The sequence below is a fragment of the Dermacentor variabilis genome, chromosome 11 (genome assembly GCF_050947875.1).
Source record: "Dermacentor variabilis isolate Ectoservices chromosome 11, ASM5094787v1, whole genome shotgun sequence".
NCBI lineage: Eukaryota > Metazoa > Arthropoda > Arachnida > Ixodida > Ixodidae > Dermacentor > Dermacentor variabilis.
In genome coordinates this window covers 28,199,225-28,217,635 of record NC_134578.1, presented here as the reverse complement: position 1 = coordinate 28,217,635, position 18,411 = coordinate 28,199,225, and the positions used below count along the sequence as shown (strand labels likewise).

General features: G+C 49.1%; 1 protein-coding gene across 1 annotated transcript; it reads right to left on the bottom strand.

Annotated features, from left to right (window-relative positions):
• Window positions 1-520: 520 nt before the first annotated feature.
• LOC142564854 (uncharacterized) lies at window positions 521-17,997 on the bottom strand. Its single transcript, XM_075676035.1, has 6 exons — window positions 16,974-17,997; window positions 15,072-15,946; window positions 9,843-10,196; window positions 4,397-5,352; window positions 3,005-3,358; window positions 521-2,149 (listed from the first exon to the last, which is right to left on the bottom strand). The coding sequence occupies exons 1-6, from the start codon at window positions 17,618-17,620 to the stop codon at window positions 1,721-1,723; spliced, it is 3,615 nt and encodes a 1,204-aa protein (XP_075532150.1). The 5' UTR covers window positions 17,621-17,997; the 3' UTR covers window positions 521-1,720.
• Window positions 17,998-18,411: the final 414 nt, after the last annotated feature.

Sequence of the window (18,411 nt, the reverse complement as noted above, 5' to 3'; positions counted from 1 at the left end):
GTATTCTAATTAACGTGCCACGCATGTGTTCGTAAGATGTACGGGTGGATGCTATGAGCGTCCCTTTTCAAACGGTGTGCTGGGTTGCGCCAAAGCTTTTATTTTGCCGTATTTAATGGTTGATTTCATTGAATTATTTCACGGCAGCACGGCATGCGCTGCCTTCATACCATTTAATGAAATTTGCTATTGAACTACTAAACCATTTAATGTAAGTAAACCTGATCTGTTTTTACCAAACGTGCTCTGTATAAACTTTGTGTATTACTTTGTATAGGAATGAGAACACATTCGTATTGGTTTCGGTTCGGAAGTTTCTCCTAAGAAACAGAGTCACGACTGCGTTGCCCGATAAAAACGTGAAAAGCGTACACCGTGGCATTGTCGTCCTCGCCGTTTGATTTCCACTACAGAAAAAAATGCACACTTATAATACTATTTTAGAAACGGATCCGAGTCGCTGTCGTCCTCGCCGTTTGATTTCCACTACAGAAAAAAATGCACACTTATAATACTATTTTAGAAACGGATCCGAGTCGCATACGGCTCTGCCAACGCGCGCGAGTCCTGTCGAAATGTCCCGAGCAAAACCAGGTGGCGCTACCCGCGTTAAACACGACATCTACCCGGCTGTCAGTTTAGTCTGCGCTGGCTTCCTTAAAACGCTTGAGTTCAGGGCAGCAGGGGGGAAATAGGAGAGTCCGCAGTGGAGATTAGTAAAGGCTGTTAGAGGTGTGGTGGTAGAGTGGTTAGGTTTGGTGGCTGTGTGGTGGTGTGGTGGTAGGTGTGGTTAGGTTTGTATACTTGTCAAGCTGCCGTGGTGTAGCTTTTTTCTGCAACTCCTCTATCCGTATTGTAAGATGGGAAAATAAAATTGAAAATTGAAATTCAAAAGTTAGAAGCCACAAATAACCGAGACGCATAAGTTCTCAGGACTGCTGAAAATTTGTAAAACAATAAGGTAGGACATTCGACAACATAAAAAATGGTTGTCGCAATCCACCAGCCCGCTTCAAAGGGTAGGCTCATATCCATCCACCCATCCCGCGAACACATGCTCATACATCACGTAGAATAATCATATCACTGGATGACGCATGTAAGACAACAAAGTTCATTCAAGCATAACGTTTTTAGAAAGCATTGACCTACGAGGCAGTGGCAGCCGCGACAGTAATTGCACTGACTTTGCACACATAAGCTCCATAACAGCGGAAGGGTTTAGGAAATACGTAGTCATCGTTGCCATCAAATTTTCTTAATCGATGCGCAACGGCGATGCTCGACGGAAGTGCGTTTGCTATGGAAAACATAGACCTCGGCGATACTCTCCCACCGTTCAATTCACACAACACAAAAAAAAGGCTAGACGCCAGCTTACTAACCTTCTAAGCTGGCATACCTCCAGTGCCTCATACAAGCCTCTGTTGCGGTGACCTTAGCAGTCATGGTGTACCGCAAAGGCCATATCCGCATATCCGCAGTATTGACGCCATTTTATATAATAGTATAGGGGCGACGATACCTCTAAAAATTGTCCAAGCTGTTCCGTTTATACCCCCACGAAAAAAAACACAAACACACATCTTACTCATTAAGTTTGAAGCAGACACGAGTCGCATTCGACTCTGCAACGCGCGCATCCTCGTCGAGACGTCCCGAGCTATTACAGCAGGTGGCGCTACCGGCGTCGCACGCTTCGCGGATCGCCGCGCGATTGTCACGCCACGCACTGCTCGGTCACGAAGTCCTCCCGCGACACGCAGTCGAACGCGGCTCCGAACTCGGGCATGTTGTGCAGCGGCACAAGGCATCGGGCGCGCGACGATAACGCGGCCTGGCGGTGCTCGTCGGCGTCGCAGGAGAGCAGGCAGAACCTGACGAAGAACACGGCCTGCGCCTCGTGCCAGTGGGCCCGGAGGTGCACGTTGGACGCTACGGGACCCAGACTGGCCACCAGGGCGTCGTAGGCGAGCCGGAGGCCCTGGACGCGGAGGAGGACGTCGCGACGCTGGAGCTCGCCGCCACTCGAGCGGTGCCGCAGGCCGAGGCGTCCGTGCAGTCGCTGCAGGCAGAGGGCGCTGGCGTTGAACTGGCGCCATGCCGCTCGCGTCCACCAGACGTCGGCGTGCGGGCTCGTTCCTTGCCCCTGCGATGGCGCGCCGAGATGAGAGGGGAGCGTCAATTTAGTTCAACTTCGGGGGTCTTGCGTGCCGGACACCTCGATCTGATTATGAGGCACGCGTGGTATAGTGGACACAACGCACGGTACTCCGCGGCCATCGGAATGCGGCCGTCCCGGCCGGGATTGGACCGGCAACCTCGAGCTCAACAGCCCAACGCCGTAACCATTCGGCTAAGCCCCGGCGCTTGCAGCGGAGCTCTCTAAGCACAGAGAAGGGTGGATATATTAAAGGGAGACTAAAGAGCAGCATTAAATAAGTTTACAAGGACAAAATTCTTTAAAAGCTATATTTTCGTTCCTTTCGCAATAAGAGATTGAAGACCGGAAGGAAAAAGATTCAGGGGCCGGACTTCAATATTTCTTTGACTTCGCGATGAAGCGTGAAATCCATCCATCTTTCGTTTCCGCGTCTTTTTTGGCTCTGGCTTTGTCAAGCCAGAAAAGACCAAGACTCACGGCATGAGTGGAATTTTTGGTGCCATAAAGAAGTAATTATTTACGCTTAAGTTATGCTTATCTTTGATTCGCCTTTATTTAAAGAAAGCTGATGTTGGTCTTCCGGAAGAGCGTGTCCCAAGCCTGCTAACTCCTCGCCAGGATAAGGAGAAACGGGAGAGGCAGACGGCAAGTGATGACGAGATAGCACAAAGTACCACAGCGTCCAATACGCGCCACGTGACCTGTACACGCACTACACGAAGAACTAATGTGTCCACGCTAAATGTACTGGAGAAATGAGTGCAACTGTAAATGAATGAGCTCGCCAGTAAGTACACTCGCGCACGACATGACGGAATGTGAGGCAGCTGAGAAGCCTACCATTTCCATCCCAATAGCCGGTGCCACGACGTCCACAATCCGCGTGGCCAGCACTGCGCCGACGGTGGCATAGTTGAAGTGGGACGGTACGCCCGTCGCGTAGAGGAGGGGAGCGCGCCGGTAAAGCGTCGGCACCACAATGGACGACGTCGCCGACAAGTACGCCACCTCGTGGCGTTCTTCCAGTTGAGAGACGGCGGACTGCGACCGCGTCGGCGGACTTCGAATGCGCAGGCCGTGAGCGATTGACATGGCCTTCACGAAGAGCTCGACGAAAGTTGCGTTTCTCTCTTCCGAATTTGCGATGAGCGACGCGTAGGGGTCTGTGGCGTTGCCCGTCCGGGCAGATTTAGACTGCAGTGTTAAGAAAAGAGACAAACAAAAATAATAATAAAGGCGTTGGTAAGGAGTTCTGGCGAAGAACACTGTGGTCGCTTGAAACCAACAGATATCGGATGACGTGCACGATTAGGAAAATGCAAGTAAGACAAAGACGCGATCACCATACCCAGCCACCCTTCAGCGCACGGAAACTTTAAGCAGCTGCTATAGTTTTGCTTTATCCTGCACCGGTGTCTACTGTTGTTCGTGTTGTGCTCTTCGGCTTAGCGCGCTTTTAGAAGTGCCATGAACGAACTATTCCCGTTTGTTTCTATGGTGACACTGGTCTCGCTGTGTCAGTTTGGAAATTAAAATGCAGCGCACGCCTACGCAAACTATAGCAAAAATCACAATGTTACCGCGATATAACAGTGTACTAGGAGTTGTCCTCACCGAAGGAGTAGTGAAACTTCCAGTGCATTATGAAAGATGAAAACTGACGAATAGAGCTTCGAAGGCAAAATATTGCGCTTTCACAACAGCGCTAATAGGAAAAAAGTGTAAAAGAATTTTTGTCAGATAAGCTTCAAAGCCTGTGGCCCTTTGCAACCAAACTGCATTAAGCACTATTCCGCTTTGCACCCGTTCTGTGTGCATATTCTGTATTCTCCTTTACCGTCATTTCAAAGTGTCGTTGACTGGCAAAGTTTATACGTTTAGATAATCATGCATGAAAGTCGACCCCCAAAGAAACCGCTCAACACAATTTCTTGCCCAGCAACGGCGCTAGAACATTTCGACGCCTCTCCGCACCAAGTTTAGCATGCAAAAAAGCGATGACCTGATAACGTCTTGCACCACTTCCAGCACTGCAACTTTTCATCCTAAGGAGTGCGATATTCCTTTCGGCTAGACCGATCTGTTGTGACAGGTCGCGCGCACTAACAGTCGCTCAAAATTAGGTCTTCCACTCGTGAAAACAGCCTACAGCACGTCCATACCTTCTCTACATGCGAGCGCTGTTTCTAGCAACAAAGAAATCTTTTAATCGAAGAAAGGCCTGCCACTCACGGACACGTCTTCAGAAGCGACTGCGAGGTTCACTCCACTGATCTTTCCTGCGGCGACTCGACGCATTGATTCGGGCAGCCACGCGAACATGGTGGTCTCATGGGCCGTCGCCTTGATCTGGTCGAACATGCTCCGCAGGGCCTCTTCGCTTCCGCGAACGTTAAGAATTTTCGCCACGAGCGACGGCCAGGAGTGGGCCAGAGGCCTTCGAGACAGCGCGACGCAGAACCGCGCCGCCCCTTCGGAATCCGAGTGCCTTCTCGACATCTCCAGGGAGACGATCTCAACGTCCAGGTGCGTAGCGAGGTATAACGCGCTGACCTCGACGCCGCCCGCAGAGACCACGTCGAGGAAAGCTCGGCGAAAGCCGGCCGCTCCAGAAGCCACGGCGAAATCGGAAAACTGCGACGCGTTCACGCCAGAGGACGCCAGGACCTCCTCGGCCGCCTCTGCCCACGAGTTCGCGTTCACGCCGGGCACGATGCCACCGACAAACAGACTCAACGGCCCAACGACGTCCGCCTGTTCGACGCTCGCTGCGCAGTCGGGTCCGTCAAGGTTGCCGCCCGCAAGTTCGTCCACCTCGAGGATCGTGGGGATGTCCTCGGAATCGTCGCCGACGATGGTCCTCAGCGTGGCCTGCAGATCTATCCGCTTGCCCGCGGTCGTGAGCTTGCGGACCAGCGACCTGCCGCAGGTGAACCGCAGAACCGTGCGACCGTTCTCGCCAAAGAGTTCGGTGACCAAGACGGTGTGGAAGCCGACAAGCAGCGACGTTCGCACCAGGAGCGCGACGAGACCGTGGTAGTCGCGGCAGTCGCGGATCAGGGCCCAACTCAACAGCTTCCTCGCCGACTCCAGCGTTTCCCTGAGCGTCGCCGTGTCCGAGCTGCCGGACATGTAACGGCGACACGCCTGGTAGACGCGGCGCGCCAAGCGGAGGTCGCGTGAATCTCCTGCGAAGGTTTCAGACCAATGTTGTCGAATACAGTGTCAGCCTTATACTGTTTGATAAATATCGAAGCGTTCATTGCAGATGTTTATAATTGTACTGCGACACCCGAAAGGGACGAGCCGATAGGATTTATGTCGGCAACACGGTAACGCTCCCCGATTCTCAAACTCGTTAACAATTTATGATCTATTCTATAAAACTGGTCATTTGTCCTAAGATATTTTGCTGCCTTTTTCGCACTAGTCAGTACAGTCGTGGTACTATAAGTATACTGAAATAAATATTTCTTTTGCAAGTGTATGTGTCTGCGTCTGACTATCCGAAGTTCGATTAGATATTTGCCATTCGTATCCGATTTGTATTAGAAAAAGTTTGTATTTGACTACTTCTAGTTCTTAACCCTCACTGTCAATGTTTTCCATAAAAAAATACTAAAGGGAACACTGGCGCTCAGATCCTTCAGTCGCTATAGTAATAACGGGTATATTACACGGAATTTGTCTGTGCTTCGTTTTTATAGCTTCAGACATTCTTGTGGCACTATTTATTAAGGTATATGTGTTTTTAAATTTCGAACAAAACAAAAGATATCGTGGGCCGAATTCACAAAGCCTTTATTTCCTGAGCGCTCTTTTCCACTGGCCGACCGCCTTTGATAACATGTCCAACATTGTGATGCTCTGGCATCTTTTACGAGCAATTCTGGCGGGAAAACATTTTTTTAAATAGGGGCCCATATTTTTCTGAACGCATGAAGAAGGAAGCAGGTATCAACTAGGCCCCTAATTATTGCAAAGATTGAAGTCATAACCGAACACTTCGTTACTTTATTGAAAATTACCGATTCGCAAAATCATAAGGCCGTACAGAGCCTCAAAAACGAAGTTAAGGCAAAACCAACGTACTGTTGCATCGTCTTGTTAGTCTAGCTCAACCACCATAGCTGCGGCATCCGTAGACACTAACGCCGAAGCTTTCCCTAGTAAATTTTGTACAGAAAACTCTTTGGTCACTGCAATGGGACTACACGTGTCCTTAATGGCCCAATAAAGTGTTTGTTACGAATTTTCGCTTTTCTCGTCAATCCATTTCCTCCCTCCGGGAATGTGACAGCAGCAAAATAATCGCATACCCGTGACGTCATGGTCTGTGCAGGTATATTGCGACGAGCGCTGGGTGCCGATGAATTGTAGTGACTTAAAAATTTCAGTTGCAACTCAGCGCTCGTCCAGTGTGCTGTATATCTTCTTTGTCCGCGTCTTCTTGCGCTGCGTTCTCCCCATTTAACTACATGAACCGACTTGCCCAAATCAATCTCTTGCTCCGTAATGGATCAAGCGGTCTCTTTACACAATGTTCATGTATTGTTTCAGCAGTATCTGCATAGGAACGAGTAGGTTTTCCGTGGTTTTCCGTGGTTTTCCGTTTTTTTTCCCCTGTGTGACACGTAATCGTAAGTATCGCATGCGCATTTCTGCACTTGATTTTCTACGGCCTAACGATGTGTAAGCAAGAATTGTGTCTTCGACCGCTAATATTGCTAATTAATACCTTACGGTGCTTTACGTGCTAAAACCACGATGAGGCACGCCGTACTACAGGGGGACTCGGGAAATTTTACCACCTGGGCATCTTCAACGTGCACCCAATGCACAACACACAGGCGTTTTGTTTTTTGCATCCCCCCTCGCATCGAAATACGGCCGCTGCGGTGACCGGGACTTGATCCCGCAATCTCGTGCTTAGCGGCGCAACGCCATAGCCGCTAAGCAACCACGGCGGCTCGCCGAAACACTGTACAACATTCGATTTCATACTGGTAAATTGTATGTGACGGGCTGACTCCCGCTCCTTTTCAAGATGCCTAACCTTTCCTAAAACCCCTCACGCAATACTCTACGTCGGAGCCTATGAGACCTCGAATAAGATAAATTTTCAAGCATTCACAAGCTCAACCAGCGCAATAAGTGGTCGTTGCAGAGCGTGTCGTGGGAAACAAGCGGCTTCCATACACTTCATACACTCCAAAAAAAGCACTGTCCACGGACGGCGTCTACGCTGCTGTGAACACCTCAGCCAAATGTTGTACTCTTCCACGGCGCGCGCAACTCACTAGCGGAGCGCGAAGACATCTTTTTAATGCGAAAGCATTCAATTCCCTATGTAGCGGAAAGTCCGGCGTCTGTTCTTATCATTCGATGGTACCGAAACCCACGTGACCAAGTGGTGATGTCACGTTCCCGGCGCGCGGCTCGCAGTGCGAAATCCCACGCCCAGCAGCCACTGCATCGGACCTGGCCCGCTCTCAAAATTAGATTTAAAGTGGGTTAAGGTAGGTAAAAGTGGAGCGAATTAAGGGGGGGGGGGAGGGTTATAAGGCTGGTACACATTGGAGCAAAGTGGATTAAGGCGAGTTGAGATGGAGTTTTAATTTAAGGTGATGCCTTACACAAGTCCTAATGCTATCGTATTCAAATCACGTAAGGATACTTCAGTGACTACGAATTTTCTACTCTCTTTTCGAACGAGACCTTCTCCTCCCCCGTTTCGAAGTTGCCGGCCCCTTGTATTTGTCGTCAATTGCAATATTCCCATAGACGGCTGCTGGTGGCTCATACTGATATCAGTCAAGAAAGGTATTTCAATCAGTGCACTTCTTACCGTTACTGTGTATATATACTGGAGCACTGTACTAAGCAGGCTTAAATAAGCGAAAATATGCGTTTCGAATTTTGATAAGAATTGTATATACCTTCCGAAGATGTACATATCGCCTGCTCACGCTCGGCCGCGGCCACACGCGTGGGAATTAAACCATTGCCACATCAGTTATCAGCGTCGTAGCCATCGGGCCTCGCTATTTCTATTATTTCTATTTGAACAATCAGCTAGCCTCGAACCACGAGAGAGTTAGGGTCAGACCAGACGTACGCTTGCCAGAGCGCATAGAGTTTCCTACAATAGGTGCGGCATAAACTCGTAAAGACTCACGGCCGCGTTGTCTGCTCGGCACTTCCGGTTCAACAGATGGCGGTCCCGGCGCACGATTCTCCGTTCGCGGGGCCGGCCGCGCCTGCTCTCTGAGCACTTCCATCACAAGGTATGCAAAGTTCTAGAACCTGTGATGGTCGCATCGATGACTGCATGATATCTGAGCACAAGCAGTCATATAAATATTTTTGCCAAACCGATCGAGCACCTGAATTAGCTATGCAAGCTGTCGCAGTTTTAATAAAGAGGCGAATGTGGTGACGCCCCGAGAGCTCCAGAGGGCACTGTGCACAAACGACACGGTGCAAAGGCCCAAACGAGTTTCTCGCGTCTCCTTTCCACTCTGCTACGCTCCTTCCATGTATATATACACGCTCTGAACCACCTCGAGGCGGTGTGCAATACAGCCACATCACCAGCAGCAGCAGTGGGAAAGTTGAAGGAAGAGTAAAAAAAAAGTTTCGCTTTAAAATTCACCGACGATTGCGATACTCGCTAATGCTAAATTTGAGCGCAGCTCTATACGTGCTTTTATTTTACAATATATTGAGGCGTCGCACCGACCACCGTACCCACTGGCAGAGCCGCGACGGGCGGCTCCATATATAGACCGGCCACACAGTTGCCGCTTCCCGGCAACTGTAGCTTCATCATCATCATCATCAGCCTGGTTACGCCTACTGCAGGGCAAAGGCCTGTCTCATACTCCTCCAACAACCCCGGCCATGTAATAATTGTGGCCATGTCGTCCCTGCAAACTTCTTAATCTCATCCGCCCACCTAACTTTCTGCCGCCCCCTGCTACGCTTCCCTTCCCTTGGAATCCCCTCCGTAACCCTTAATGACCATCGGTTATCTTCCCTCCTCATTACATGTCCTGCCCATGCCCCCCCATTTCTTTTTCTTAATTTCAACTAAGATGTCATTAAGTCGCATTTGTTCCCTCACCCAATCTGCTCTTTTCTTATCCCTTAACGTTACACCCATCATTCTTCTTTCCATAGCTCGTTGCGTCGTCCTCAATTTAAGTAGATCCCTTTTCGTAAGCCTCCAAGTTTCTGCCCCCTAGGTGAGTACTGGTGAGAACTGCAGCTTATACAACCCTAACGTTTGCCGGGACACCCTTTTGGCGAACCCTATGCGCGAAGGCGTGCTTTCTGGTTCTTTTTTCTCTTTCCCCCGCACGCCCGGTGCCGCCTCTGCCGCGGCTGCACGGATGTGAGCGCCATCTGGTGATGCTTCAAGGTGGCTTCCTCCTCACGCTGCCACTGCGCCTTCCCCCTCCGCTTTCCTCCTCGCGCTTTCTTCGTCCTCGCCGTCTTTCATCAGCCGCTGCGCTCCGCGCTCGCTCTTTCATCATTTACTCTGCTCGTTCGCTCGGTTACGCCGAGGCACGAGGCCGAGGTACGCCGAAGCTCGACCCAGCAACGGGCGCCTAAGAGCTGCCCTCTAAAACGCATGCGTCTCTATACTGAAGGAGACAATTGACCACGCGTGTACCTTCCGCGTTCTTCCGCCAGAGGGACTCGTTGATGCTGGCCAGCGACGCCGTCATGCTGTCCCCGAGAAAGCTGCCGGCGTCCTTTCTTTTCGCGATCCACGAGTCGCAGACGTAGCCGTAAAAGTCACCGCACGCGTCCCTGCTGGTGTTGATCAGGCTTGCCAGGTAGTCGCGTGCCGCCACGCATTCGGTCGTCACGCAGACCGGAGGCGTCATGGCTCGGTTCGGGAAGAACGCCAGGATCAGGACCGCGACCAGCACGGAGAACAGCACGGAGCTCACGCAGACCATGGAGCCGTAGACGAGGCACTCTCTCCTGGTCTCCGCCTCGGTGACGAACGTCACGTTGAGAGCTAATAATAATAATAATATTTGGGGTTTTACGTGCCAAAACCACTTTCTGATTATGAGGCACGCCGTAGTGGAGGACTCCGGAAATTTTGACCACCTGGGGTTCTTTAACGTGCGCCTAAATCTAAGCACACGGGTGTTTTCGCATTTCGCCCCCATCGAAATGCGGCCGCCGTGGCCGGGATTCGATCCCGCGACCTCGTGCTCAGCAGCCCAACACCATAGCCACTGAGCAACCACGGCGGGTGCGTTGAGAGCTGTGTATATCGCACTGACGTCGGAGTCCCGAACAAGGCTAACGAAAGGAGTTGGAGCTTTACGTATGCTGAAACCTGTGTGCGTTAACACCGTAAAACGCAAACACCAGTTCACATCGCGGAAAACTGGAACTGGCTCACTTCTTTTCTGGCCGTGTATGTATAGTAGATGTGTGGGGAAAAAAATTTTTTTTGGAACTTGTATGACTCTTAAGCTTCGCCGTTAAGAGGAAGCTTTAGCTCGGGCCCAACTCCGACGCGGCCTATTCAAATACATGTAAAACGCAAAAACGTTTTTATGAGATAACCCCTCGACCGATTTTGATGAAATTTGTTGCATTTGAAAGAGAAAGCTGAATTCGAGTGACTGTTGGAAGCGGAATTTCGATTTAGGGCTTAAATTTTCTTAACACGATTTTCAAATATTTGACTGTTTGAAAAAAATAGAAGCACGAAGTTTACAAATTCATAGCTCTGCATCAAGAACTGATATCGCGGTTCTGTGAACGGCATCCATTAGATAATTCAAAGCGGACAAATTCAATATGTCATCTTACATCTTACGTGAATTTGTTACGTTGGTTACAACGGTTTTGCAAAAGTTGTATTTCCCTATGACTAAATTTTTTTATATTCATGTGTAACATACCAATTTTGTCCGCTTTAGATGTACTATTAGATGCTATTCACAGAATTGTGATATCATCTTTCATTGCTGAGTTACAGAGTTGTAAACTTGATAGTTTCGTTTTTTGAAATTTTTCCATTTTTGCCAATTTTTAATAAAGAATTGACGACCTAACTCAAAAATTCGAAACCAACAGTCACTAGATTTTAAGTTTGTCTTTTAAATGCAACAAACCTCGTCGAATTTGGTGCAGTGGTTGCCGAGAAAAACGAATTCTCCTTTTACATGTATATAGATAGGGGCCCTCGAGCTAAAGCTTCCTCTTAAGAGGAAGCTTTAGGTCGGCCGCTCCTATGTAAATACATGTAAAAGGAGAATTAGTTTCTCTCGGCAACCACTGCACCAAATTCGACGAGGTTTGTTGCATTTAAAAGAACAACTTTTGCATTTAGAAGAACGACTGTTGGTTTCGGATATTTTATTTAGTTCGGCCATTCTTTATTAAAAATTTTCAGAAATCGAAAATTTTCACAGGACGAAACTATCAAGTTTACAACTTTGTAACACAGCAACGAAAATTGATAATACAATTCCGTGAATTGCAGCTAATAGTACATCTAAAGCGGACAAAATTGATGTTGCACATGAATCTCAAAAAATCTTATATGATAATACAGCTTTAGCAGAACGCTTGTAAACAACATGACAAATTCACGTAAGATATAAAATGACGTATCGAATTTCTCCGCTTTCAACGATCTAATGGATTCCGTTTACAGAACTGCGATATCTGTTTTTTATGCAGAGCTATGAATCTGTAAACGCCGTGCTTCTATTTTTTTCAGACCTTCGAATTTTTGAAAATCTTTTTAACAAAATTCAGGACCTAAATAGAAATTCAGCTGCCAACAGTCACTAGAATTTAACTTTCTCTCTCAAATGCAACAAATTTAATTATAATCGGTCCACGGGTTATCTCAGCAACACATTTTTGCGTTTTCAATGTACTTGAATAGGCCACGTCGGAGCTGGGCCCGAGCTAAAGCTTCCTCTTAAGAGTGGAACGCAATAGCATTCAAAGATCCCTGACTGCTTCTCACGCTTCCCGGCAAGTGAAGCTTATGTAACCTTAATGGTTACCGGGAAACGCTGGCGCCGAATGTTATGCACGAAGGCGAGATTTCTGGTAGAAGTGTGAACTCTTGTGTGGGCCGAGCCCAGAGGTAGTGCACAGGCGCGCCATGAAACTGTGTCATTTTCATGGCTTTGTTATTCTTTCGCACTTTTAATATTTCGGTCTGAGAAGATTTAACACCACGGGCACGCGCTGTCGCTGTTTTGTATCGTGACATTTGTTTACGGGCTGCCATTCTCAAAATTCTGAGGAATAACTTTGTCACGAATGTCAGACAAGGTATGAGCAACCTTAGTGATAGAATGGTTTGGAAATATGACCCGCGTATACCGCATGTCACATAGCAAGGCGTGGCATATCATCCACCTAATATACGGCATTTCTCTCTCATGGGCAACCCTACCGACGCTGACACCGACACCGCATTTTCTGTGACGCGGGGCCTTTAACGGTATATCACGTAAAAATGTTTTCACATGGCAGTTACCAATTGGGTTTCCGAACTGTCCACAAATAGAAGTTTGCTCTAGCGTATCAAAAACGCTTTATGTAATATGGGCTTCACGTTGTGCCGTCCGCGATGAAATTTTGAGGAATCAAACTCTAGATATGAAAAATGATACGTTGGGCTTTGGGATGTCGATAGAGTATCGTCAGGAAGCCGTATTTTGTAACGATTGGTACAATTTTTTTCACTCTTTTATCATCCGTAGAGTCCAGTGGCCGAATCCGGCAGTGAAAGGCAACGTCCGAGGAAATCGGAAAGAAAGTCAAAAGTGTTGAAATTAAATACGTCGATCGTTATAATAGGCGGTGACGTATTTTTGACGTACACTTGTGACGATGCGCCATTTAGTTTTTAATTATTTTCACTTTTCGTTAAAGCGTGGGCCGTTGTCAGTGCTTGTGCGTGTTTGTATGTTCCTGAAGCGCGTGAGAGCATGGAGTTTTTTTTTAACGCATAAAGAAGGCGGGCATGTTAAGAAAACTATGCCCAAGTGGAAAGTAATATCACGCAGTCCAAATTTACCGATAGTTTTCAGTACTATTGCAGATACGACGCGGAAACTATTCCGTATTCATACAACTTCGTTTAGAACGATTTAAATGGCATACGGAAAATGAACGCATGAAATTGGTGACATTAAATAACGTGCGAACAGGGAAATTTCTGAATCGCTCATATAGTACAAGTATTTCAGAAAAGCCGACCCTCGACTATCAAATCTAATATCGACTAAATTATCTCCTTTATAAAGCGACGTAAAATACGACGTTCGCGCGACGACAGTTTGATAGAAGAAATCTGCATACGATGACACCATGAATGTATAATATCGCGCGGAGTCATACCTCCAGGCAACCGAGGAGCACGTAAATGATTAATTCAAATTGTCTGGGACATTACGGACTATGACAGTACTAAAGACAAGGGAACAGGATGTCACCAGATGTACGTATACACTGTTGCATTGTTGATTGAAGGACAGAATTAAATGCGGTACTGCAACACCGCCCATTCGCTTAAAAAAATGCAAGCGCGGTGGGACTGGCAAAATGATAACTCGGAACTGATTCGTATATGGGCTGCCCAACATAGACCATTTCTGACTTAAAATGACTCGAAATTAGAGAGAAGTTATCTGCCCCGTGCTTTCGCTTAGGAACTGGTGCTCCCGCGTTACATCCTCCAAGTGAGTTATACGCAGAAGTCCTCACATACATCGTTTTGTCTCCCCCGGGACATCAGTGACCATTTCTATCCTTTATACATCCGACAATGAACGATTATTTGACGAATTCGAATTCTCGAATCGAATATGAATCGAATAGCGCGGACTATTCGTTTCCACATTCGAAGTGTCGAACATTCGCATACCTGCGTCAAAGAATTGCCATTCATCAGTGAACTACGTTTTAAGCGTGGCAAGTAGCAGCGGGTGAATGACGGTGACTCTTCTATGTTTCCTTGAGAGAAGAGAGAAAAAAAAAGCAAGGATAGGAAAGGCAGGGAGGTCAACCAGAAGAGCATCCGGTTTGCTACCCTGCACTGGGGGTGGGGGAAAGGGGAATAGAAAGAGGAAAAGGGTAGAAAGGGATCACTGAGCGCGTGTGGGCGGGACACTATGCGCAGGGGCACTATAAACGGTCTCGTAAGCCGGTGCACTTCAAGTATTGCACTAATGCACGATTCGCTTTTCGTGCCAGTGACGGGTGTGGCCACTAGGTTTCCTTGAAGTTTCTGTAATTGCCAGTATTGGGACACCTAAGTTCAGTTGGTCAGAGTGCACTGTAAGCTCCCGTCCTGTTGACTCGCATATTGCGAAGGGCGGACGAGTACTGCGTGTTTGCACCACCGCACTTGTATGCAGCATTCCACAGGTTGACAAATGTCGCATTCATCCGATGCTCTTTCCATAGTAGCTCGCATATGCATGTATGTCAACTTGTCGGACGTGTTTTGTGTCATTTGCGCGGAAGTATTCGGAAGGTACGGAGTACTTGCGGAACCGTTTCAGAGAGTACGTCGGCATCATCGTGCACAGAGATGACCGTACAATCAGTACTGACAGTTTGTAGTCGACATATCTATATTTTTTTTCATATTCGTCCCTGCTTTCGATGGAAACAATATACCACAAGCGGCCGTGTATGATATACTTTATGCGTAGAATACAAATAATTACAATGCGAATTAGAAACCGGAAGAACTCGAGTCAGCGTCGCACAAGCAGTGCGTACGTGTTCCGACGCCCGTTAAATCCATCACGCTTGGCGGGTACGGCCAACTGTGTCCGCCTCCGTATAAACTCACACCCAACACTTCCCAGTTTCATCAACGATACTTTGAACTCACGGTAGAAGGACCAATACTGGCCCTGGGTGCCGAAGCTGCTTTTCAGCGCGCCTCGCGTAGAACCCACGTGAACCTCGCTGACCCCACTCTCCTCCGTCGCCTTGTTACCGCTTCGCCACCGCTTTCTCCAGCCGGTCCTGTCTTCCTGCTCCCTACCCGATTGCGCCGGGTGCGATGTTCCCTGCTGGCCGGTAAACGCCGTTGGCGGTTGGTCTGGTTCCCGCTCCTCGATGACCTTCTGCGGCGACGTTAATGCCTCCGCCATGGGAAGCGCCGGGTTCGCAGGAAGCACGTCGCGAAGAACAGCCTCAGAGTCGCCATCCTTGTGAGCTGAAGGACCGACCGCTCCGTCGACGACCTTCTGGCCCAGCGGTGCCTCTGGAACGAGATGGCCTTCGGGAGCTACGACGCCGACAGAACCTGCGGGCGCAGCACCATGGGAAGCGGACCTCTCGTCCTGGGAGCCGTACGACGTGGCGGTCATCGTTGCGAATACGTTGCCGTGCCGCTGCTGCGAAGTCTCTCCTGCGTTCGTTAAGGGTCCCGGGACGACCGCCAAGTTACCGGCCTCGCCGTCTGGCGGTGCTGCTGCGTCGACTCCCCGCTGGCTCGGCGGCGCAGTTTCTGGAGCTGCGTGTTCTTTAGCCGAGGAAGCTGGTAATTGCTTGTGAGAAGTCGGCGGAGCCACAATCACCAGGTCGGCGGCTGATCCTTTCGTGCCCTGGGCGTCAGCCCAGTTCTTGGCCTTTGCCTCCGTCTGCTTGGGCGGTGTAGAGTCGTCGTAGTTACCGGTGAACACGCCGCCAAGTACCGTGCCAGTGGAGCTCTGGTGACTGGAAAGTGGGATGCCAGAGGCGTGGTCCTGGGGCGCCGCTCTGGAGACAGTGACGAGAAGTCAAAAAGAAGACACGCATTTTGACTTGTGCACAAGCACCTTTTTGGCACATATGTTACCAAAGTAAAACACTCAATTGCGCCTTGGTAACATCGTCAGGATAACCGCGGTTATAACGAACCTCAGTCACCAGCAGTTGAAAGTTAGGCAGTGCTTGAATTTAGAAAACTAGTAGCATTTCTTCGGTTAATTATACGGTGGCTGCGTGGGCGAATCCTTGTCAGCTTTTCCCTTAAGTTCAACAGAGCTGTGTTGATCTTAAAGGAAAAGACAAGCCGAGTGATCGCTCAGCTTAATCACAGTCAGGATCCCCGCACTTCTAGGCAGTTTCCAAGAGCGAGTGCAAAGCATCTAAGAAGGAACATGAGTGCAAGATTAACGACAATTATTGTACGCGTGACAGTACTGCACAGTAAAAGGTGTGCACTTACAAGTCAGTATCACTGCATCCCACATTAATCCCGTACGGTGCTATATAGACACTGTCTATATTCGCCATTATGTCAAATTCGTAGTCTTGTAAACACTGATTGGCTCAATTAAAGGTGGCTGCGCGCTAATTAGTTTAAAGGAAAATACTTTGAAAAGATGGCAGAATTTCATGGTGTTCAGACACAGCCTCCTGTATTTTTACTAGGCTTGTCCAGTCAGATCCACACTGCATAGAAGTCAGTGGTCCCGGTGCGGCGAAACTACATTTTCATCTATTTACCAACCCGTTAATGCTATATCGAGCAGGCACAGCTTTCGCTGGGTGCTGTTGCTGCTTCGTGTCCACTGCTTTGCTTCAACATGATGTGCAAGGAAAGGAAGCTGACGTGACCCTGACCAAGCTCCGTCGACTCTGATCAACCACTCGAACAGTGGCTCCCTTAAAGTTACCGCTGGTTTCGGTTACTGCGCTGGCATTGAATATATATATATATATATATATATACTGGCGACTACGGTCCAGAACGTCAACTATGACTTCGCATATATTTTTCTCAGCCAGGATAAATACTCGCCTGTTTGCATTTCGGCTTGACTTCGGTGTTGAGGGTGCATCGCCGGCCTTGCGTTCACCTTCGCCAGGTCCTTGTTTCGGCGTCCTGCTGGGCGTGGAGGACGCAGACGACAACGAGGACTTCGAATTGCGCCTGCCCCGCTTCTTTTTGCTTCGACCGGAATTTCGAGCCCACGGCGCATCCGAAGGTGTCCGGGTCGCGGCAACGCTTCTGTGGTCTGCTCGAGAAGACGTGTCTACGGGAGCGCCCGCGGTATTTGGAGCCTTCGATGCGCCCGCACTCGGAGGTCTGTAGACGTGCGTTAACGGTGCGGCGGAGGCCATCTTCGTATCAGTGTTTGGCTTGAAGGTCACGTCCTCAGCAGCGTGCTTTTGAGCCGCGCTTCCGGACAATAATAACGACGGGCCAAAGGCGATGCCATCGGTCACGGGAGTGACGCGTGGTTGCTCCGCACTGACGCCGGGCGCGGAACATGCATCGGACTCTTGATTACTGCCACGGAAGCCTAGTTTCTGCAACGACGCATTGAAGGCGTGTGCATCCGCTGTTGCCGCTGTGAGAGCACCTGTCGCCTTGGCGCCGGCGTTTGATGGCGGCCGGTTCTTGGTGAGCGAGGATTTCTTGCTCTTGTCCGCTTTGTCTTTCATGGTCTGCGTTAAACGATCAGCCTGGTGAACAAGGAAGGATCCACGAGTAGAATGTCACGCGAAGGGAAAGCGCGAGAGAGATGGAACGTGACAACGCGCTACGTGATCGTACTTCTTTTCGTCTTCGTCGAATGCTCCTCCTCGAATGCCACGCGCAAAGTCATGGCGGAAGGAAAAAGATAGGAGGGGCATAACCAACGCGACTGAAGCCAAACCTGTCGGCCCAGCACGTGATCGCACGTCAAAGTGCGCAGTTAGTTTTAGTGTTCCCGCTGTTCAGGCAGAGCCATGGCAGGGCAGCCGGACATGCGCGCACCAGTTAAAAACTACTGGCATAGCTACTGGTACTCACAATAAAGTTTTTCCATCCATTCATCCATAGCTACTGGGAACACGTCTCAGCAAATCTCGATTCTTGATCCGTGATGTCGACGCAACAGGTCACGTGTTGGGCCACCACTGTGGCCTCACGGAGCGTTCGCTTGCCAAGGCTGGCTCCGTGACGTAGTGCTCCTCTTACCTTTTTCCTTCCTCCATGCGCAAAGTGAACTGGCCTCTAGACGATGATGATGATGGAGGAGGAGGCAGTGATAGCAATGATGCTGATATTAAGCCGCTGGCCTATGAAGCGGGCGATCACACAGATTGATCAAAGAGGGAGAGGAACATTGGAAAGCAGGTAGTATTTATTTACGTATTTATTGAGTACCGACAGCGCCTATGCCTCATTAAAGTGGCGGGGGGGCGCAAAGAAAGGAACAAGGCAAGCAGTAGAATCAGTGCACTAAACG

Excerpts from the sequence above, each read along its gene's own strand:
- LOC142564854 (XM_075676035.1), bottom strand. The coding sequence starts at position 17,620 with ATGAAAGACAAAGCGGACAAGAGCAAGAAATCCTCGCTCACCAAGAAC. Across the intron at positions 5,353-9,842 it reads CTGGCGGAAGAACGCGGAAG|GAGATTCACGCGACCTCCGC; the intron begins GTACACGCGTGG and ends AAACCTTCGCAG. Across the intron at positions 3,359-4,396 it reads TCGCTTCTGAAGACGTGTCC|TCTAAATCTGCCCGGACGGG; the intron begins GTGAGTGGCAGG and ends TTAACACTGCAG.